The sequence below is a fragment of the Apteryx rowi genome, unplaced genomic scaffold, assembly GCF_003343035.1.
Source record: "Apteryx rowi isolate R43461 unplaced genomic scaffold, aptRow1 scaffold_261, whole genome shotgun sequence".
NCBI classification, from domain to species: Eukaryota; Metazoa; Chordata; class Aves; order Apterygiformes; family Apterygidae; genus Apteryx; species Apteryx rowi.
This window is the reverse complement of record NW_020448986.1, coordinates 773,466-797,096: the sequence shown is the minus strand read 5'-3', so window position 1 is coordinate 797,096 and position 23,631 is coordinate 773,466. Positions and strand designations below refer to the sequence as shown.

The 23,631-nt window shown below is 40.5% G+C and overlaps 1 protein-coding gene across 1 annotated transcript in view; it reads left to right on the top strand.

The window, feature by feature from the left end:
* MAGI2 (membrane associated guanylate kinase, WW and PDZ domain containing 2) overlaps positions 1–23,631 on the top strand; it is a 307,050-nt gene that overhangs the window by 240,980 nt on the left and 42,439 nt on the right. The window contains exons 16-20 of the mRNA XM_026067739.1: positions 830–916; positions 2,928–3,176; positions 16,164–16,349; positions 18,872–19,028; positions 22,003–22,243. Of these exons, the coding sequence (XP_025923524.1) occupies positions 830–916; positions 2,928–3,176; positions 16,164–16,349; positions 18,872–19,028; positions 22,003–22,243 (920 nt within the window). The remainder of the gene's footprint in view (positions 1–829; positions 917–2,927; positions 3,177–16,163; positions 16,350–18,871; positions 19,029–22,002; positions 22,244–23,631) is intronic.

Below are 23,631 nucleotides of genomic sequence, written 5' to 3'. Positions count from 1 at the left end.
AATCACTACAGCTGGGTGTTGTTTCCTTCAGAAGAGGAAATAACATTGGCAACCCCAGTGTGGTGATCATGAGTGCTCTGGATTTGTTCCATGCTGTCTTGGTCTGTGCTGTCTCCTCTTGTGTACCCTTTTGGGACAAAATGTTCACCTAAGTTAAAGCTGACAGTGTGAATAAGCAATCAGAGAAAGGCTTAAAGACTGTCTGAGGAAAGGACTCATTTCACACTTGTATATGTTTAAAGCCCATTTCTGGTCTCACTGATGTCATTTGGAGTTTTTCCCACTGACTTCAGCGCAAGCTGGCTAAAAACTTCCTGTACTGAGTAAACAGCTACCAAGAACAGGGCAGGTTCCTCCCTTCAAGCAGACATATTCAGAAAATAAATTTAAAACAGTATGAAGAATCTGAAGCAACTAAAACATTTAGACTAGCTCAGTGTCAATTATTGAAAAAGACTGGAACTTTGAAAAATATCTGGCAGCATCTATTAAAGTTTTAATCAGAGAATCTGCTCCTGTTGCATTAAAATCTTTGCTTATTTGAGGAAATAAGTTTGTTTAATTGCTTTTAAAATAAAACATTTGTGGACAGTACACATTGCTGAGGGATCAGAAATGAGCAAAAGCACGTTTTCAGCCTGTTCTGTCTTTTTCCTGCCTACACCCTAGATCCCGCTGTCGTTCCCTGACCCATTCCCCTTCACTGCCATGCCAAAAAGCTGCCCTCCCGCTCCCCTTCTCATTCGCAGTCCCCCTCCCGCCGCGGCACTGCCAGCTCTGTGCCAGCCGCGCTCTCTCGGGACTGACTTTCTTCTGTTACTGACTCCAGAGTCCTCCAGCCAGAAAGCTCCCCTTCCACCCGGCGCGACGCCCCCTCGCAGCTCCCCCAGCACTAGGAAAATGGCCAATAACCAAGGTAATACGCTGAGCGCTTGGGGTTAGCACCTTGCCTGGTGGGCCAGCTGGCTGCAGCGGCTGCAGTCGGCCGGCAAAATTAGTAACGATGAGGGTTAGCGCAGAACGGACGTCAGCCGTCGCTGCGTGCTAACCATTGAATGAGAAGGTCTATTGCACGCTCTGGTCTCCTGGCACAGAGGATGAAGCAAGCTAGTAAAGCGCCTGGAGTTCTTCTTGGGCCTTAGGCATACCACACTAGGGAATATAGTGTGTAATTCATTAATGTTTAATCATTTCTGGAGCTGAACAGGATTTCAGTTTGGTGTGATACAACATATGCTTTGTGAAAAAATTTAAAAATGACTGATGTGGGATATAACTGAAAAATACAATACTAACATATCAGATTTAATGTGAATTTCTCACTAACATGAATGTATACAACAAGGGCACTGGGGCTTTCCTTACCTCCCTGATGAATATCTTACCCAGCCCTAGCCTGGAATCACCATTTTGCACAGATACCTCCCCAGGTCTGGAGCAGGTAATCACCCTTCTCAGGCTCTGGAAAATAATTTGATTAAGCAAGTGTGGTATTCTGAAAAACAGGAATTGAAATGCCATTTCTTCATAGGCAGAAGCAAAATGTAATTTTTCTGATGCACATCCATTGTACAGTTGACAATCAAATGGCATTTAAACCTTTCCTCCTTTATCTTTCTTTTCCTGTACTTAATGGCATTCAGTTCATTCATTTATGGCCAAGCCAGCTCTTGGTCACCCAGCAGGGTAAGATAATTTCCTTTCTGTTGCAGCCATTCTGACAACAACAGTATTCAGTTTTCTGAAACATGACAGCCAGAAAATGAGATCTCTCTTGTCACTGACTATGGCATTTAGTTGCAGATTTGGTTCAATAACTCTTGGAGATTTTCAATTCTAATGTAGCAGTATAATAATTGTTTGTTTTTCTTCCCCCTTATTCTTTCTAATCACTTTATTTCATAGTTGCACAAGGACTGCTAAAGGACACACCTGACTGAGAAAACAGCAGCCTGTCCTTGGATGATGTTTATTTTATTAATATATACACACTGAAGGTCTAACTTATAAGCTCTCTTCCTAGGCTGTATGCGTGTATGTGTAAGCTCTTCACATGTTCTGTAGAATGACTCTGCCACTCTCACTGCTGTGAACAGAAAATATATTACTCATATTTATCTCAAAGTTCCGTATTAAAACTGCCAATAAGTAATGATTTGTGTAAACAGCTTAGATCTTCAAGGAATAAAAATCTTTTTTCCATCTGAAGGTGTAACTTTACTGTTTCTGATTACCACAATGCTTGTATTAAAAAATTGTTTAATCCCACAAGATTTAACTTGTTCCATGTTCTTGTTATTATAAAGCAATAGTGAAGTATGGACTCCATTTTCACTTCTCCCCTTTTCAATTCCTGCACCCAAGAGCATCTTCTCAATCTTTAAATGAGCACTGCTTCTGTGACTACACCCACAAAAGAAACTATTTGTGATTATTTTTCATTGTATAACTGCTCTGTTCCATATGTCTTTTGAGCATGCTAATCAACTTGTAAAAAGAGCGTTATGCAGCTAATCCTAATTACTCTATTTTAGCTGCCTGCTTAAATTCTTTTAATCCAAACACAAATTTATATTGGGTTAGATGTCACATTTTCCTCTAGAAGACAGATCAACTCTTAGACAAGGGAATAGTGCTTGCTAATGTTTTTTGCAATCCAGATAGCCACTGTTTCTTACAACAGCTTCCTTTCCTCTCTTTTAGATAGCTTAGCAGTGAGTATTCATGCTTGCTTTATTTGATTGCCCTTGAATGCTTTGCATAATCATGTAGATTCCTGTCTCTCTGCATCTGTTATGGTTCCTAGTTTAATATTTGCAGTAGTCTGGGCTATAGACAGTCAACTGTACTCGTGTTGCATTAGCAAATGTACTGTAAGTCACAGAGCCACTGAGCAGAATGTAATACTGATATGATTTATATTTTAGGAGAACCATGCCCAGAGAATGGCAGAAGCCCAGGCTCAGTGTCTACGCACCACAGTTCTCCAAGAAGTGACTATGCTACTTATGCTAACAGTAATCACGCTGTCTCTAGTAGTAATGCTACACCCCCAGAGGGCTTTACTTCTCACAGCTTACAAACCAGTGATGTTGTAATCCACCGCAAGGAGAATGAAGGTTTTGGCTTTGTTATCATCAGCTCCTTGAACAGGCCTGAATCTGGGTCCACAATAAGTAAGTAAATCACATTTTTCAGCTTTTATTTTTCCCATTTTACTCCAAGTAAAAGAAAATAAACTAAAACCTGACTCTTGCTTATAAATCCCTGCATGACTGCACAGATTAAAGCTGAAGGGACTCTCCAAGTCACTTCCAGGGGCATTGGTTTTCTGTTGTGTGTTGGACAAAAACAAAGGTTATTCTGGCCTCTGAGGCACGGTGTTTTAAACACTCGTTTCACTGTCAGAATACAGTAAAATTCATCCACAAAGTACATTTTCTCTGTTCCTGTATCCCAGAGAGACACTGCAGGTAACCACTAGAGCTGTGTGAACAAACGATTCCTACCACCCACTACTGAATTACACTTTTTTATTAAGATAAAATTCAGAAACTTGACATAAAAGTTGAGATCAAAGCAAACCCCATGATTGTAACTGTCCAGTTAGGACACTGATGAAGCAACTAGAAAGTCAATTAGAAAGAGGAGCAGGGAGGCTGATTTTTTAACTGGCTGAACTGTAGATAGTATGTAAGTTCACAGAATCACAGAATAGTTGGAGTTAGAAGGGACCTCTGGAGACCATCTGGTCCAAACCCCTGCTCAAGCAGGGTGAGCTAGCACAGATTGCCCAGGACCATGTCTGGTTGGGTTTTCGGTATCTCCAAGGACGGAGACCAAACCTTCTCAGGGCAAGCTGTTCCAGTGTTCAGCCACTTTCACAGTAAAATGTTTTCTTATGTTCAGATGGAATTTCCTGTGTTTCAGTTTCAGTTTGTGCCCACTGCTTCTCTTCCTGTCACTGGGCATTACTGAGAGTCTGGACCTGTCCTCTTTACATGTTCCCATTGGATATTTATACACCGATAATATTGCCCTGGAGCCTTCTCATCTCTAGGCTGAACAGTCCCAGTTGTCTCAGCCTCTCCTTGTATGAGAGATGCTCCAGTCCCTTCATCATCTCTGAGGCCCTTTGATGCCTCTTCGAGGCTGGACTCACTCCAATAGCTCCATGTCTCTCTTGTACCGGGGAGCCCAGGACTTGACTCAGCACTCCAGATGTGGCCTCACCAGGGCTGAGTAAAGGGGAAGGATCACCTCCCTTGACCTGCTGGCAAATCTCTGCCTAATGCTGCCCCAGATACCATTGGCCTTCTTTCCCACAAGGACTCATTGCTGGCTCGTGTTCAACTTGTCCACCAGGACCCCCCAAGCACTTCTCCAGAGAGCTGTTTTCCAGCAGGTCAGCCCCCAGCCAATACTGGTGCATGGGGTTATTCCTCCCTAGGTGCAGGACTCTGCACTTCCCTTTGCTGGACTCCATGAGGTTCCTCTCTGCTCCTTGCTCCAGCCTGTCAAGGTCTCTCTGAATGGTAGCACAACCCTCTGCTGTATCAGCCACTCCTCCCAGTTTTGTGTCATCTGCAAACTTGCTGAGGGTGCATTTGGTTGCAAGTTACCACTGAATATAGGGAGATGGCAGAATCAGACCTTAAGGATTATAGCACACTTCTTGTCTGGAAAACTAATGTTAGCTGGGGCTCAACTCTGTTGCTTTAATACAGGCATTTAGTGCTATTTGATATGTCCTACGTATGTGAGACATCTAGAGGAAGGTCTGGCAAATATGATATAGAACCTATAGGAGACTCACACCCTTTGTAGCAGCAGCTACAGGCATAGGAGCATACTTGATAATTTGAATGGCACTAGACACCTACATTTATCCAACTGAACTGAGCCCCTTGGAAGGGGGAAGATTAAAGGCTTTGTTCTGAAGGATATCCACATCTTCCACCAAATCCATCTGAAACTGTGAACACTAATCACTTCTGAAAAATCAAGACAAGGGAGAAAATTTGACATTTTGCAAGTTACAGCCTAATGAGTCTTTTCCCTGCATTCAAAAGATGTTTTCAAGAAACTGTTCTTTTGCCCCAGACTGGTTCTTGAGGAAACAAAAAAACAATTTCAGCTTTTAGGGCCAGACTTCACAGTTCTAAATTCATAAGAGAAAAATGAATAAGAGAGTACGGGGAAAGCTGTATCTCACAATAGCAAATTGTCTCAGAAAACATCTTCGCAATATTTCATGATCATGCAGTTATTAAAAGTGTTGCTTTTTATATTACCTCAGCTGAATTTTAAAACACCATACGATTGCCAGAAATAATATTGTAACAAAACCATGGATAATTAGCCACTTGGGACTCTGCGTTTTCACTTTATTGAATATAATAGCCAACTTGAAGTTCTTTGCAGAAGATCAGATAGAAAAAAATATCCCACAGAGGGCACTGAGATACATACATATTAATGAGTTAAGCTGGTTGTGAATTTTTCAAGAAATTTATTTCACAGATAGGATTCTAGGTTGGGGGAGATGGAGAGAAAAAGGCGAGAGGGATAAAAAGAGAAAACACCAAAACAACCAAAAATTATATGGCCAAGTTCAAGATCCTACTTTGCCTCCTACCCTCCAACATATTCTTGCGGTGGTGACACTATTTCCACCCCCCCGCAAGCAAGTACATAGGTAGCCACCGTTAAGCCTCAGTTGAACACCTCCAAGAGTAAATGAAAATGATAGTCTGCTGAGGAAGTGACGAGTGAATTTATTAAAATAATAACTGTACTGAATTTCAGATCTCCCAAAGAGCTCTCAAATCCTAAGTTTAGAGAAACAGCAATGAACCAAAAATATCCCATTGGTGTAGACAGTGACATGACAAAAAAGTGTATCCCCTTTCCATGTGGATTCTGTTCCAAAAATGTAATGGAAAAAATAATCTGAAAATCAATCTTTCTCATCAGTAATAAAAACAGGCTAAAAATCATTGGTCACTTGGATTTTAAGGGAGGCCCAGTCCCTTTACCTAATATTTGTTTGGTCAGAGTAATTTGGACTATATTAACAGAATCATGGCAGGTATATTGAGGAGAAACACTTATCCCCCTTTACTCAGTGCTTTTAGACCACATCTAGAATACAGCATCCAGTTTTGGGCCCCTCAATGTAAGAAAGACATCAATAAACTGGAGCGAGTTCAGCAGGTGGCCACCGTGATGGTCAGGGCTTGAGCACTTGCCCTGTAAGGAGAAGCTGAGGGACAGGGCTTGTTCAGCCTGGAGACAAGATGGCTTGGGGGGACCTGACAGCAGGATGCCAGTACTTACAGGGGGGTCATCAAGACGATACAGTGGCAGTACATGGTGGGAGGTGAGAGGCAACGGGCATAAGTTGAAATGAGAAGTTCAGACTGCATATAAGGAAAAGCTTTTTCCCTGTGTAGATAGTCAAACAGTGGAACAGGCTGCACAGGAAGGCTGTGCAGCCTCTCTCCATCCTGACAGGTTTTCAAGACCAGACTGGATAAAGCCCTGAGCATCCCGATCTGACCTCCTAGCTGACCCTGCTTGGAGTGTGAGGTTGGACTAGAGACCTCCTGAAGTCCCTTCCAACCTGAATTTTCCTATGATTCTTTGATTAAAATGCATAAACAGGAGTAGAAAGCATACTAACGGCAGGAAAAAGTATCAACTGGACACAGGAGGTATAATGTCCAAAACATGGTTTAGATCAATATCTAAATATGGATTTGCATGGCACTATGTCAAGTGCCTTGGTAGGCACTTGCTTCTCATAGCAGTGGTATATTAATGCGATGAAATGTTGTACTGTAATCCTAGTGGTTCTGGTTTCAGAGCTAGTCCATTTGTTGTTAGCTCAAGAATCTCTACCTCGCACTAAATGATGCTCTGCAGACATACCCTAAACATACACAGTTAAATGTTAATGTACTAATTGCAGGGCAACTACAAAAGAATCAAAATAGATGAAATAGTTTGGAAAAGGGAATAGCTCGTAATGTCAGAAACTGCTAGGAAAAGTTTAGTCTGAGAAACGATCTCACTGGGCACTGATATCCTTCAGGGCAAAGTGAAGGATACCTTGGATTTAAGAATGTTTATTCTGTTAACTGCTTTCCCTTCTTTACTTTCATGTCAAAGTGAGAAACTTGAGGACTTGGAAGTTTAAGTACAATCTTTGCTTTTAGTCAAGAAGGCAATTAATTGTGCACTGAAAATCTTTTCCTCGTTCTTGAGACCAAACATATAAGCCATGTTTTCCAATCAGCGAATTACAATAGCTCTTGCTCAGTACAGGAACATCAACCTTGTGTCCCTAGGCACTTGTGTGCTGCATTGCTACAAGCACTATTGACATGGCTGGCACTGATGTGGTTATTCCAGCACAGTTGTGCTGGCCTCAGAGCCACAGGTTTTCGGGTTTCCTGCTTTGCACTTAGCTCAGGGCTCCCACGGGGACACAAAGCTTGCTCCATGGGAGTTTGCCAGGTGAGTGGTAACTAGCTCTGGCTCTGAAGCTACCAGTCCATCCCACTAAGTAAGAGTAGCCAGCAGTGCTCCAATTACGTCTGTTACCCTTTTCCCACCGTCTCTGATGAGCTGTGGGCTCATTCCCACTGCTCTGGTCTCACATAGCCAATTAGGAATGCTTCACGTTCCCACTGTCCTGCAAAAGCGCCACAAAAGAGTCAGGAGCTCCCAGAATTCAGGATGTCATTCTTGTTCCAGGAGGCTTACGCTCTTGGCTGTGCTTTCTCTTGACAGGCTTCGCAAGGGTTACCTTGTCACTGTTCATTTACAGACCTGCCTTTGCTTTGCAGGAATTTTCAACATACTCTGAGGGCATTTTTTTCACCCTTGATTGCCTGCACAGAATAAGGGCAGAATACGGCCATAATTAGGGAACAGATTCTTTTTTCACTTTTTGTGATAGGTAGCATTGTAGCTGTCATTTTAATAAATTGCTGTTAAGTAGCTTGGAGCCAGCCTTTAGATCTGGATATAATTTTGACTTGCTGGTACTTGCTTAAACATCCAATACTTGTGGCACACTTCTTTTCCTGTATTCTACAATGACAGAAATTTTCTTTCTCCTATATCAAAGCATTACTTGGAATATTCTTTAACTCAGCACAGAGGATTAGCTTATACCAAACTACAGTTCTGATACAGGGCAGATCAGGAGTGGAAAAAGAGTGAAAAGATTTCACAGGACAAAGCTGGGGCATAGACAAGGTCAGCCATGCTTCAAAAATATATCAGTAAAAGAAGATAAAATGTATAAATAAAGAACTGTGTTTGAATCGTACATCCAGGAGCAAATCATTTTGCCTAGTGCAGAGCCCAGAGGCTCTTAGAGCAGTAAGAGATTAAAAAAAGAAAATTCACCTGGCCAGTCTCCTGACCTGTTCCTAATGAAAGGATTAACTTCCACTGCCCCGAACGCAGTTTATCATGCTTCCCCCCAGGCCCCATCCCAACATAAAAGGGTGCTTGACTGTCATTCCTTCACTAGACAGGCCACCTAAATTTGACCTGTCTTCACACTTTCTATGGTTATACAGGCTACACATAATTTACCAAAACATTGACAACTCCAGTGGTATTTCTTTAAAGGAATCAGTGTCATTCAACCAACTGAATGCTTAGAAATTACAAATACTATTTTTTAAATTTTGGTTTAGGGTGAAAGGTCCGGACTGCCTAACCTAGGGGGTCTCTGGAGGCCTTTCCAGGCAACCACATCGTCCCCTGGAAGTTAAGCACATCTTTTAGGGGCCCTGGCTCACTGGCAGAGTTCAGTGGCTACACTGAACAAACTACAACCTGTGGTTTAAGTCCAGTCTTGAGGAAAACATTCATGCTTCTCCCAGTAAAAATAGTTGCAGTGCGTGTGGCTCTGCAAAGAAGGGTTGCTCACGAGACGTCTCCTCTGACTCCTTGACCTCCTGCCGCAAGCAACATGTGCAGGCTATGGAAATGCAGCTGTCTGGGGTGGCACTGCAATGTGATGGTATAGAGCGTCACACTACAGCTACCATAACCAAAAATGCATTAGTTAAGCTACCTGTTACATTACCCTTAGGATAATATTCAGTAGTGTACCTTCTTTGCGGTAAGAGTCCATTTTTGGGGGACTTTCTGAGATATCAAGATCAGTTCACAATCTGCATCCCCTGGAAAAGCACTTGCAGTCAGCTGGAAATGGCCAAAAGGAAATTCCCCTGTGAACTTGTCCGAGCATGTTATGGAATACACTTTCCCTACCTACTTCGTATCTTCCTCCTGTTTTTCCTTTGTGTGTGTTTGGCATGCAGGTTTTTCAGAAGAGAACTTGTGATCCTCTGTAGATCTCTAACATCCTAATTTCTTTAGAAAAAATGGGGTGTGGAAGAAGAAGTAGAAGAAACCATGTGTTGTAAACAGATCTTGTTAACTGGCAACTTCCACTGAAACTGGAAAGTTGGCAATATTTCCATGAATTTTACTGTAGCAGGTCCTGGGAATTAGCACAATTATAAAATGTAAATAAATTGAAAATATAGAAATAATCAAAAAACAGTTTAAAAAAAGTGAAGGCAGAAGGCTGTGCATATTTGTTATAATCTCTCTCCAGTTTAGTAAAAGAGGAATTGTAGATTTAATTTGCCCATACATTGCATATATGACTGCTGGGTTTTAAAAACATGATAGAAGGGGCCTAATGAGAGAGGTTTCTCTGATTTCTCAAAGCATGCGGGCTTAACTAAAAACCACAGATCCAAGATAAGCCTCTGATGACTGCAGAAAACAGCATTCTAAAATAAGTTACATTCAGCCCCAGAGCTGCTTTGAACTCCTTGCAGTTTAGAGATAAAGAACAGCTTACTGATCAGTGATAAACTTAAATGCGTGATCCGAGACAGTTCTTTGTGCTGAGATTTCACCCATGCTTCTTACTGGGTAAGGAGGTGCTTGGGGGGAAGGCTCTCCTGTGGCAAATCTGCAAATCCTAAAGAAAACAGAACATTTGAAATTTAGGATGTCCATCTATCACGGCTTGGAGATCTTTTGAACAGAGCAGTGAAAAACCACCTGCAATGAGATTCTTCTGTGGAACTTGCTTGTGACTTATGGGCAAAGAATCTGGTTTCTCATTTCTGCTTTTACTTGGCTTTGATTTTTAGGTTTGCACTGTTCTTCTGCCTCTTCATCTATAAAAACCACACTTTCTAAGTTTGTTTAACTGACTATATAATTTGAAGCAAAAAATTATTTTATCAGTTGTTTTTAAATCAAAATATGCAACTAATAACAATGAAATAACCACAAGAGATGAAAGAGATTATTTGTATCGCTGAAAATACATTGCTGAAGTTTTCGGGCAAGAATTACTGAACTGGGTATTTGATATTTTTGGAGATTAGATCATGGAGGATCCTAACCAAATTACTGCTCTCTCTAGCTGACTCCTGTCCTCCAGTGTCTTCAAAGTCACTTGTACCTGGTGGAGTGGCTCATGTGTTTTGAAAGATCAAACTCTAGGAGTTTTCTCAGCACCAACCTGGGAAGGTGATCAGGGTTTTGCTAATGTTTCTGTAGGGCCAGGGCTCCATTTTGCTTTGATGAATTAGGTACCTGACTTGCACTAAGTTTTGGCTGCCCATTTCTTCTTTAGATACTTAGATTTCTAAGTTACGTGCACTTGTTCCCATCTAGTTTCTTACACCTGTGACAAAATGATGCTATGCAAGTAAATATGCTCCACAACAGGATGTTTTGATTCATAGGTTCATTAATCTTATAACCAGAAGTGATTATTGTCATCTGCAAGTATGTAGCAAGCTACTTCTTTTTTTTTTTCTGAATTAGTCCCACATAAACCAGTCCATAAATTTCAGGAAAACATTTTGTCTTGATTTTAAAATTACCCCTGACAGAAACTGCACCATATTCAAGCTTCCTGAATTTCAGATTATTCAGTAGCAATTAAATTACAGATGTTTACATTTAATATATTCTCCCAATTAAAACCTGATATGCTGGAGCCTGCTGGTTGAATGAAAACTCTTGCACCTTTTGAGAATTGAGGACATAATAAATATTCATGTGATCAGCTGTATAACATTGAAAAGGACAGCTGGCTCAGGAAAGTTCATTTGCTTGGTTTACTATCTATATCCTTAACATTAAAAAGATTGCAAGAATTTTTCTGCTGGAGGGCTTAGTAGATAAAGTAGAGGTTTGATTTTTTTTCCCTTTAACTGATCATTTCTGACATTTAGCTACTATATAGAGAAAAAACAGGAAAGGTAGATTTTACAAAATACATTCTCAACATTTATGACTAAAAATACTGAATAGATATAAAGAAAACTCTGCATGTAAAACAGAAAAACATTATCTGTTGGTAACATCTTGTTAGAATGAGCTATTTCTAGCATTCGGGTCTCCCAAGTCAGAAGGAATCATTTTTGTTTCCAAAAAAGCAAAAGAAATATAGAGTTAGAAGTAGTATTTATATTCAGCAACTACTCTGGCTTTGTGTACAGCTGACCCAAGCGTATGGACCCCCAGGTACAAACAGCCATAGGATTTATTCTGTCTTTTCTATAACATGAAAGTGTGGAAGAGATGTTAATTTAGAGTAAAAGTGGATGATTTTATCAAAGAAAAAAATATATATATACATGAATTTGTAGTTATCAGTAAGTTAATCGAAGTAGACTTTACCCAATTTCTAAACACACTGATTCCTTTTAAAACCTTTTGTCTCTTAATTTTGGAATTTAGGTTGTCTTTTGATTGTTCTGAAGTGAGTTTGGAGCGCATCCTTGCACATTTAGCTACCTCCCGGGAAAGCAGCAGCTGCGAGCTGCAAGTGCTGGGTCAGTCTGTGCTCCTGACACAAATGCTTTAAATAGCTGAGGGAGATTCAGTGTGAGAGGCTGATGGCATCAAAAATCCTAGAAGCTTTGGTGCTCTCAGGATTCAAATGTCCCTGAAGTCACTCACTTTTTATAAACGCACAGTAGAAAAAAATAGATTCCCTCGTGAGATCAGTTGTTAGGAACTGCTTCTGCAGCACTGTTATTCTCCACTAGGATTTTTGGATTTAGGATTATAACTTCTGCCCTAGAAGCATTTTTCCTTTCTTATATTAAACATCCGTATATATCACTGATCAGTATCACACTTTGGATGACTTGATAATATTAGAAAAAAATAACCATAATACATACCTTGATGGACTGTATGTTTTATATACCTATAAACTGTCTCATTAATTTCCCATATTTCAACAGTTAAAAATCTGTATAAAACACAGTTTATCATAATATTTTTCCTGCGTAGTTTCATCCATTCTGTAGTCTGAAACAACTAAGAAATTAACTGTCCTGCAAAGGGGCAGCTTAGTTTCTCTGCTCACCCTTGCCTTGAATAATGGGATTCTTGTATAGCCTGCAAATACTAAATACTGCTCAGATACCTCTGTGGAAAAAAGTGGATCAAATCCTCTACAGAGTCTAATCCAGACACATGCTACTGTTCAAAATATACATATGTTCGGACAACAACTTGTGATGAATCTTAGAAGAGGTGTGAATAGATTAGTGCAGTTCTTTAAGGGCAGGTGGAATCATTTACCAAGTCAAGTCAAGTCAACTTCTAAAGGGTTAGGTTAACAATTGCTCTGCTTAGCTAAAAATAAAACATTGAAGACAGGAGCTAAGAGAAAAATGCCATGTTAGCAAAGCCCTAATGAAATGCCAAACATGGAAAGCATCATCCTGAGAAGCAGAGGTGGTGCTGGGTGAGACTGCAGAGCGCGGAGCCGGCAGCCAAGAGTCTGCAGCCACCCCAGCCCTCCCCAGGCATGTCCTCAGCTTGCAGCAATCAGAAGTGTCCAATTTAATCAGCAGTGGACCTACCTACTGGGAACGTGTCTAATCCCTTTTTGAATCCATTCTTCTGTGTAATAATTGCCATTGTGCTTTGCATGAAAAAAATTACTTTGCTGCGTAGTAATCCCATTGGTTAATCCCCTTCAGAAGTGATGAATAATTGTGTCCTGTTCATCTTCTTCATTGCATTTGTGATTTTATCATTCTGTCTCCCCATGGTCTCTTTTTCAGCTGCAGATATCTAGTTCATGTAGCGTTCTTTTCTACAGAAGTGGTTTTCTGCTTCTGATTGTCAGGCTGTTTTTCTGTGAAACTTTGCTAACTCAACACTGTGCTTTTTGAGATGGGGATACTGGAACTATCAGCAATATTCAGACTGCAGGTGCACAATAATAGACTAACAATAGTTGTTGCTGTTCTTTTCCAAACTCTTAAAATTCCATTTACTATTTTACTTGGGTGATGTTTTTAGAGAACTAGCTGCATTTTTTACAAGTTTCCTTTCCTGAGCTACAATTATTAATTTAGGGCCCATCCCTGCTTCAGCTTAGCCAGGGTTATTTTTTCCCCATGTGCATCATTTTGCATTATTTTACATGAGATTTTTGTCTGCCACTTCACTCAGCCAACTCGGTACTGCCAATTTTACAGCTCTTCCACGCCAGTTTTAGATGTGACCGTTCTGAACAATAAAATTTCTCAATTACAAAAATTCACAGTTCATTTCTACCTTTTGTTCCTTAGCTTTTACCTAATTAATCCCATGTGAGAAGAGCTCCTTATCCCTTCCCATTAAATATTTCACCCTCAAAGGCTCTTAAAAGTTAAAAGTTTTCTAAAATCCAGCAATCCTATTTCCATGAACAACCTGCACATCAAATAACCTGCATCCCTGATGCACCCCTGCATCCCACTGGAGTTGACTCATGCCTGAAAATAAGTCCCATGAACCTCCCCTTCAGCCAACAAGCGTGGACTCAGGTGGGACTTTGTGGCTTAAGAGGAGACTCGGGGCAGATCTCCACCGGGGAGAGCAAGCAGACACCAGAAGCTCCTTGGGATGCTGCTGCGATGAACTTCCTCTCATAACACCTAGAAATATAGCACCCAGCCTCTGCTGAATTGCTGTGACCTTTGTTAGTAAGTCACTGGTTTTGCCCCTGAAACCATGGTATAATGTACCGTCTCCTTTGCAAATCCTGATAGGTACCTGAGACTTGGCCTCCTCCTACAAAAGCTTTCCACACCCCATTCTGCAGCAAGAAAATATGGCAACACATTGAACCTATAAAACCTCAGAGCAGGAGCATTAAATCCTCAAAACCCAAAGTGCAGTAGAAAAGGTACCTTGACAGACGTGTGTTTTGTTCTGAACGTCATCGAGCATCACTCCTCTGCATTGCACGGGAGGATGAAAGGGCTGCCGTGATATCAAAACAACCAGAGTGGAAACATCCTTCAGGGATGCAAAGGCCTTGAGGTTTCGGAGGAGGAAAAAGGGGAAAACAAGTTCCTCTTCCTCCTTCTCCCCCCTTCCCTTTTCTCTGGATCTGGAGGTGAATCAGACTTTCATGGCCCTTCTATCTCTAGCTTTGGTTTTAGTAAGTTTTGTACAAAATGTGGCTATTCATATTTCATTTACTTTAATGTACAAACACTGTGATAAAAAGTGGGTACTTATTTCCTGAGCAGCAAGACATTTCTGAAGTACGCTTATTGTGTCAGTATTACTAAAGCCATAATTTAATTTGTATTCTTGCATGAACTTTAACAGTGAAGAAGCATGCCGTTTGATTATGACTTGCACTTCAGAGTACTCATTTATATTTTTAGCTCTCAGAAAATTAATTTTTAACACTGGGAACAACACTTTCGTCCATGCTACAAGCAAAAGTCCCTTTGAGGTGTGTGTGTCATGACTTTGTCTAAGATGTGCAATATGTGTTTGTCACCACCACCTTCAGAGAATGTTTATCACAGGGCTGAGAAATTTGTTTTGCAGTGATAGAGTATTCTGAACACATCTTCTGTTAGTGATTTGTTTTATATGAGCATTGATAGCCTAGCTATTTCCCCAAAACTGTTTAATTTATTTTTTCTTTTGCCTTTTCCAGTTCTCTTTAGATGTTAGAATTTTTAATATATTGTTTTAAAGAAAAAATAAATAAAACAACTGTTTTTAAACACCAATTGGATTTGGTTAGTGAGGCCTAATAGCTTTGTGCTAAGTTTGCCAAGACTTAAGTGTGCTATTGGTAGGGGATACTTGCACACCTTTGTGATATTAACAGAATACATAGTTAAGTTTAATTACAATAAGTATATTTATGAGTAATAAAGAAAAAGAAAAATAGTGCGCTCTTTGAGCCTAGATGAAGGGATGAATCAGCTGTAGTAAATCCATTTAGGGAAAAACAGAGGAGAGTAGGGAACAAATGGTGGGAGAAAGATTGCAAGTAATATTTGGAAAATCCACTGGGAAGTGAGGGAAAAGACAGAATGAGAGAACAGGAGACTGCACAGAGCATACAGAAAGATGGAAAACCACAAAGAAGAGCAAAAAGAGAAGCAAAGTTGATTTGTAATGTTCTGAGAATGTATGTGTGCAGGGATCTATTTGTCGTACGTAACTGTGTCTCTGTGCTGCTCATAATTGCCTGTAATTTCATGCTGGCACGTACGTAAGTAGAAAGCTACACATCTCAATAAATCTCTGGTCTGATTTGTATTTATCAACTAACATATCTGAAAGGAGGAGGAGAACAATTTAGTGAACCCTGGGTATTTTCAGTAATAAAATCTATTTGTATATGAAGTAAGTCATGCCTGCAGTGCTTCTGCTGTAATATACAGATAAAGGAATTGTGCAAACTAGGAGGTGGCAGGCAACTTATGACTGCTGCTTCTTGTGCACATTTATCCCTTTCACTGTTGCAATGCCCTGTTCTTCTCCTGATCTGCTTGCTATCTTGTTACATGCCAGGTTTGTAAGCCAGCCAAACTGTGGACGGATTTTGGACTTCATGTGTATGTGCCATGTATATATGCACATCTGGGTGCTGTGTCTTTAATGAAAGCTATACTGGGTTAATGCAAATGATACTGTGTAAGAACAACTTGCTTATGCACAACCTGTTTTTTAATTCACATGGAGCTTTCTTCCAAATGAGGCTACTTTCTTTTGTTTGTGAAGATCATCATCACTTATTGCAGCATATGTTAACTGTGGTTGTTTTCCTTGTCTAGCTGTACCCCATAAAATAGGGCGGATAATTGATGGAAGTCCTGCTGATCGCTGTGCAAAACTTAAAGTCGGAGACCGGATCTTAGCTGTGAATGGCCAGTCTATTATAAACATGCCTCATGCAGATATTGTGAAACTAATTAAAGATGCAGGTCTCAGTGTAACACTTCGCATCATTCCTCAGGAGGGTAAGTCAATGGCCCTTAAAAACAGGAAGAAAATTTTAAGTAGCCTCCAATTAGCCTGAGTTATGTCACCGCTTGAAAGAATGTCTTTTGTTTCACATACTCAGCTGTAACATACAGTGCATGGAAATTACAGCCTTAGATTTAGCTAGAATAAAATCCAAATTCTTGAAACTATTTCTAGTTATGAACTGGTGTTTAAAGAGACCCCAGAGAAACATGAGAGAGAGCAGAGTACTGGAGAGTTGGTTTTACTGTCTTTTGGAAGAATCGTCTTCTACATGGAAAAGCACCCTATGAGAGGTGCCTTTTATCATTCATTGCCTTTTATCCCACTATAAACCAAACCCTTACACAAAGTGACTCACGAGGGACTGCAGGGCTGCCACCAGGCATGTTCAGCTACCTGTGACAACAGAGTGATGCCGGGGAAGAGTTCTGATTTGGTCATTTCCTCCACACTTTCACTGTAAGTGCACAAGGCAGGAAAGAACTGAACTCTAAAATATTTCCTTTGTAGAGTGAGGATAAGGCAAGAGACTTGTTATGCGGTTGGGAGTTTTGGGGTCGGTTTCAGAGGTTTTCTTCTAGTTTGGAGAGCTGCTATGCCAGTGTATGAATAGTACTGTGTTAATGAGACTGTGGCTTTACAGCTCAACAACAAATACTAACAGAGCTAGGAATGCCACGTACGGCAAGCAGAGTAATTAATGACCCACGCTCAGGTTAGATGGCCTCTGCTTCCTTCTGCTGAATCCAGCAATTGGACAAGGAAATAGTCTGACACTGGCCATGGACTGCAAATGAGAGAACTTACTTACTTTGTTAAATGAATTCAGTGAACAAAAAACCTATAAACGTACAGAAGTAGGACAATTCTGCCCCATTCAGGAGATGCTCCTAAACATTCTCCAAAGCGGGGAGAAGATTTACACATCCAGTTTGGACTGTTTTGAACTTTGGGTGCTAGTGGTGAGAAATGGCTTGTGTCCAAGGCCTGGCTGCTCTGTTGTTACACTGTGTGACACTGGACACATCATTTATCTTTGGATATTAGCTTCCTAGTTTATAGAATTAGGGAAAAAATTAATAGCTCTATAATGTACTTTCAGGTGAAAAATACCATATAAATGCAAAGCAGTTTTAGAAGCAGCTTATGATTTGACTAGTTCATCCATAGTTATGAGAGTAATGTAGGGATGAGGAATAATATTCCCAAACTCTGTCTGTGAAACTTCACCTTACAGAAGAGACCCCCAGATGCAAAATGGGCAGTCAAGACCTAAGCATGGTAAAGACACTGCATATGCCTGCAGGAGGAGCATTTTAAGTAAATACACAGGCTTTTTTGACAATTTAGCCTAAATTGAAGAGATTTTTAATAAAGAATCCAGAATTTTTAAAATAATTATAAACATGAATTAAATAATTAGAGAGCCATTAGAAACATACAGCCATGGGGACAAACTTTAATTTTAAAAATAAAATAATTCAAAATTCAGACTAGATTCAAATACGAAACTAGCCAAGATCTGGATCGCACATACCTGTTTCTCCTAGGATTGCTCAGACGCAGTAATGTCCATTCTGGACACTTTGCACTGTGCCATAATGGCCTAACTCATTCAGCTGCAAGTAGGAGTAAGAAAACATAACGTGCATCTTTGTTGCAGATAATGTGTGTGCAATGACTCCTGCAGCGCTCCGTCCTCTCGTGGACAGACTCTCTCGCCCACGTTTAGTAGTAGGTAAATGCTGAGCAGCATAACCTTGCCGGGATGTTGGGAGAAACATATTTGATATAAGCTTAGGGCCAAATACATCTTCCCCAGGGCAGGAGGAACCTGCGGGAAGTTTGGCCTCTCTCTTTTGTAACAAGGCCACAGGGGCAAATTCCCTTCCCCAGGCTGTCAGTCTCTCTGAATTATATGTTGTTTAGAAAAGGGACTTTGGTTTTCTGAGGTGTTCCTATGTGAATCCCTGGTCATTTGGCACAATACTGTGAAATAAAGCATCAGTTTAGCTGGTTAGGCAGTATTTATTGAGATTGGTTTTACTGTTCACAGTCCCCCAAGATTTAAAAAAGAGAAAAAACTCTTGTTGAGCTCAAAGACAGCAGGAGCCAACACAAACCCAGCAGTGTTTTAGCTTCTGTGACAACAGTCTGTCATCCCATAATAGCAGTGAAAGCAATAAAATCATTCATTCTCTCAAAATGAAAAGTTTCCAAATATCAATATTTCTAGGCTTTAAAAGAGACCATGAAACATGGAAGCCATTTGCCCAGTCCAATTGGGCTTTAAGTAATGAAGGTGTCAGCGGGAATTACAGAAGTGACCAAGGTTTCAGATCTCAGAGAATATCAACAGGAGCCCATTAAGTTCAGATGTCTTAAAATCTAATTATAAGCCCAGATGGTAGAAGCGCCAAAGCATAAATTTCCAGAGGGAGCGCGGGACCCCGAAAGGATTGTTGCCTACCGTTGCCCTGTATGAAATGCCACAGCGCGACGCTCTAACCTGCAGCTTCCCCTTCCGCAGAGCTGAGCAGCCCGGCCTCGGCGCCCGGCTCGGAGAAGCAGAGCCCGCTGGCGCAGCAGCACAGCCCCGGGGCGCCGCACAGCCCCGGCGGCCCCCCGCCGCCCCCGCCGCAGCCCCTGCAGCTCCAGGGCCACGAAAACAGGTAAGAGCGGCCCCCCGGCCCCCGCCGCCGCTGCGGGCCACGCGCCCTCGCTAGCAATGCCGAGCCGCCGCGGGAACGCGGCCTGCCGGCTTCATCCGTAAGTCCTGCTCGGCTGCAGGCACGAAACGCCCTCTTCGATCTTCCACCAGCATCGTGTTTTTCCCAAAGGGCTCAACACTGAAATATTCCTCGCCGATAATCTCACGGGCAGGCACGTACTTTTTTATAATCTCTAACACTCACCAAACATGGATATATCCGTAACTGGTGATGTGGTGCTCTTCTTTTAATTAGCTTACACATGTCGTTTGCTTTTGCCCATTAGACTTCTGGAGCCGTGAAGACGTTTTTATAACAGGTTTTATCTGCAGTGTGTCATTTTCCAGCCAATTTCTCTAGTTTGTCTTCTGATACATGTGGAATATGTGTATAAGCATTGACAAAGTTTGTCTGCAGTGGAAATGAAATAGTGGGGGATAAAAATGTTGTGACCAGCTGTATTAAAAGGTCTATACATTTAACACAGACTTTAACTTATATATTTAACTTTCTGTGATCTCCAAACAGCACTATTTAGTCTTTGGATTGATTTTTGTTTTGTTAAATGAGGCTGATTACGCTGACTGTCTCTGTGCTAATCTTCAGTAAGTAACATACCTCGTCAGGACCCTCATCCCCAAATAGTAGGCGCCAGCTATAAAATTTTAACTTTCTGCTTCCAGAAGTACTTGTATTCAGTTGAATCAGGCACTGTGCCCCCTAATTCACCTTGTTTAACAGATGTAGCATTTTCACTTGCCCAAAATAATTTTCTCTCATTTAGTCACAATTTTCAAATTCCTTTTCTTTATTATTTCATTAGATACTTCTCCAGAAGTTATCACCTCCTACAAAAGATATGCTTTTGGCAAAATCCAATGCAAAACTTTCACAAAAGCCTCTCTGGGCAGTTGTAAATCAGTAATAAATGTCTACTGAATTGGGGATTTTCAGAGGGGACCTGTAAACTATATTAATTAAACCTCCAGAAACAAATTATGTAATAGTTTTATTGAAAAGCATAAACTGTAATTGATAATGTCACTATTTACATATTCAACAAGAATTACAATGACTACAACTGTAAATAAAAGCATCATCTGCCGGGATACAGCTGTGGTAGTACATTGGGAACCTGCCTAAGGATGATTCTCGTTCCAGAAAAAAGTCCGTTATTGCTAGCTGATACAGTATCACATTTCACCTCATTTTACAAGTTAGATTACAACCTGTACATACATTACTTCTGTATCAGTCAAAGTTAGAATACTAAAAGATATTTAAAATTTTTAGGAATTATAACTGGTATTTTTACTTTCCATATTAATGAGGTTTAGTATTACAGTAACCTGTTTGTTCTCAGTCTTCTTGTTACATAGGATCATGCCACTAAGTAAAGAAAATAAGAAGATTGTATGTATACATGCAGGTCTTATGACAGATGCCATGTACAGGTTTTAAGAGTATGTGTGGCCATAGGCTATTTTCATCTTCTCAGAGAAGTCAAAGGGAAATCGTTCTGTTTTTTTCTTGTCTGGTGAGACATCCAGCTAATTAAAGCTAGTGTGTGGGACGATCTGCCATAATGTTACTGTAACTGTACCAATAAAGTAGCAAAGTTTTGAAATGTTATATCTGAAACATTATGAAATGTTTAGCTTGTTGAACGTTGTCTTTTCAGAGGTAAATTAACATGAACAAAAACAATGGTGTCATCCATTCCAGGTGTCAAATGAATTTGAATCAACACGTTTGTTTCAAAATCCCTTTCGCAGTCTATATACCTCCCTGTGTCTGTATGTGTACATATATGTACATGGTCACTTGATGGCCAAAAGCTTCCAGACCCTTATTAAAGCAGAGTCTGAAATATATAAGAAAAAAATACATTCTTCTGCACCTGTGGTTAAACTGTAGAGACATCTGCTATGTGAAGATTTTCATTAAATCTAATTCAAACTGCTATTACAGAACTACCTTACTAAATGTGTTCAGGATTTCCTTTAAGGCACATTCAGCATGTTACCTAACTGAGGTAAGAAATGACATTATGCACTGATTTCCCTTTTAGAGGCAGGAAGGATTTTTGTGGGGAAGGGGAAGCACCATACACGGTGGTAAGGAATCCACTCATCTCCATCTGAGTAACTAATTTCTGTACTACAGAAAGTCAAATTTTTTTTGAAATGTTGTGAATCGTCTTCTTTCAACCATCTATCAATTAAAATTATATTTTTTATTAATTTTTCATTAACCAAATTTGTTCTCCTTTTACTCAGTGACACCTCTGTGTGTAGCTACTAGTATGACCTGTTAGGGCTTGTAGCCAGACTGTGTTGTGGGGAGTGTGCAATATACTCTACGTTAACAGATGTTATATCAAAGAATACCTTTTATTAAAAAGATAATGAGTAGAACAAAGAATTTATCCTCATTGAAATGTAGGAGATTCACAGTAATAATAGTTTGTGTCAATAAAACACGGGGGGATAGCCTGTATCTACACTGATTTTTTTGTTTACTCTATAGAAATCTTCATTCTAGAAAAAGCACTTCATAAACTCAGTGGATTATTTTGCAGTGTGTATTTGGTTTGGGGTTTTTTTTAATGCAGTTTCTTCTTTCAGTTAGTCAAGATAAGTGGGAATCGGGATGCTTTTCCTGCTCCTGTCCCTCTGAGCCTAATCCTGATCTCGCTGATACCAGCTGGGAAATCGTACAGAATGACCTGAGGGAAAACTGCTTATGCCCACGTCTCAAAAGTGGTCACTGATTTTGGATGCCTCTACTGTTTATCCTAGAAAGTTTTGCTTTTCTGTGAAAATTTATTTTACACAACTCTGTAGCCAGGCAATTTGCTTTCACTCCTCAATATCACAAGCAATACATATTTTTCATGTTCCGCTGCTTTCTGAAACGCAATCATTTTGCTCAGTTATAGGTCAGAAGTAAAAGCAAGGCAGGATGTGAAACCTGATATCCGGCAACCTCCGTTTACAGACTACAGGCAGTCTTCGACAGACTACAGGCAACCGCCGCTGGACTACAGGCACCCGCCAGTAATGGATTACCAGCAGCCACCCCCTCTCGACTACAGGCAGCCGCCCTTGCTGGATTACAGGCAGCATTCGCCGGACACCAGGCAATACCCCCTCTCAGATTACAGACAGCCCCAGGTACAAACTGAAATAGTTACAGCACTCTTCAACAGAAAGCAGTAAGTTTTGAAGGGAGAGACAGTACGTACTATCCAAGCGGCTGACATTAGAGAAGAAAAAAATACTTTTTCTTTCTTTTTTTCCTCTGAGCTACTATTTCTCTGTAGAGAAAATTATTTCAGAATCATTACTATTAATGAAGAACTATGGGATCTATAAAATAACACTACATTTATAACTGTATGACTAGAATGTTAGATAAATGCTATTTTTAAGGTACTGGACAGTTAAAATAAAAGTTCCAAAATAGGCTGCGCTTGCCGCAGCAGGGGAAGTATTGGTTTCCTAGGAGCATAATCCAGTCATCGTACAGTGGATGTAGTTAGACCAAAATGCATTTCTACAGCACGGTTGAAAATGAAGATTTCATTTAATCAGAAAAAATTACAAAAAACATTAAAGGTGAATCCTGACTGATAAAATTATTTTTCTGCTAGTAATAGTCTGCATGAGCAGAAACTAGCTTGTGCCACTAGTTTCTTTGACACTAGGCATGATCTCACAAATTCCAAAAATAAACCTTGGATGAATGGTTACCTTACCTTGGACAAGACTCTGCTGATGACAAACATTTACTGATCTCTCAGAAGGTCTCAGGAATTAGCCCAAAATTCAGACTTTGAAAAAAGTTCTCCTTTCTCCTTACATAAAGGAAGATAATAACAGAGGTCAGAAAAATATTAAATTTCTGGACACTATGTGCTGAAACCAAATGTAGATGTCACATTTATGTCCATTTTTTCAAAGCCAGACGCATAAACAGTATCAATGAAAATATCCAAATTTCTGAATGGGATCCAGAGGATCTTCTGAAAAGATTATGCATTCCAGCATGTCAAAAGCAAATACCCACCCTTGTGCCTGTGTCCTACAAGACGCTTCTTAGCATCTGAGAGATGCCTCAGCTGCATGTTTCTCACAGTCACCAGGTTAATTCTTTAATCACTAGTCTACACAAGTCAAACTTGTTCTTGTTTTCATGCTGGTGCCCTTGCACTAGTGGCTAGAGATGGACCAGAGGCAACGGAGCAGGTTCCCACCCAAACCCCTCGATGGTGCTCTCAGTTAGGGTTTAGCAAAGAAAAACTGGAGAAACAAATCTCAGTCCCTGCAGGATCAAGGGTCAAACTCAAAGGGTCGAACTCAGATCTTCCAGTTTCCACCTCCTCCTTAAGGCACCTGTTTTAGCTGCCATGAGCAGAGTTGCTGCCCTGTGTGAACTTCATGCAGTCCAACCTGCTGACCATGTTGCATTATGGGAATTTAGGTGGCATTTCTCCTGCTAATTTCAGGGTTGCTGTGGTCCTTATACAGGAACTGCCTGCTTCCCCACTTGCCAAATAAGC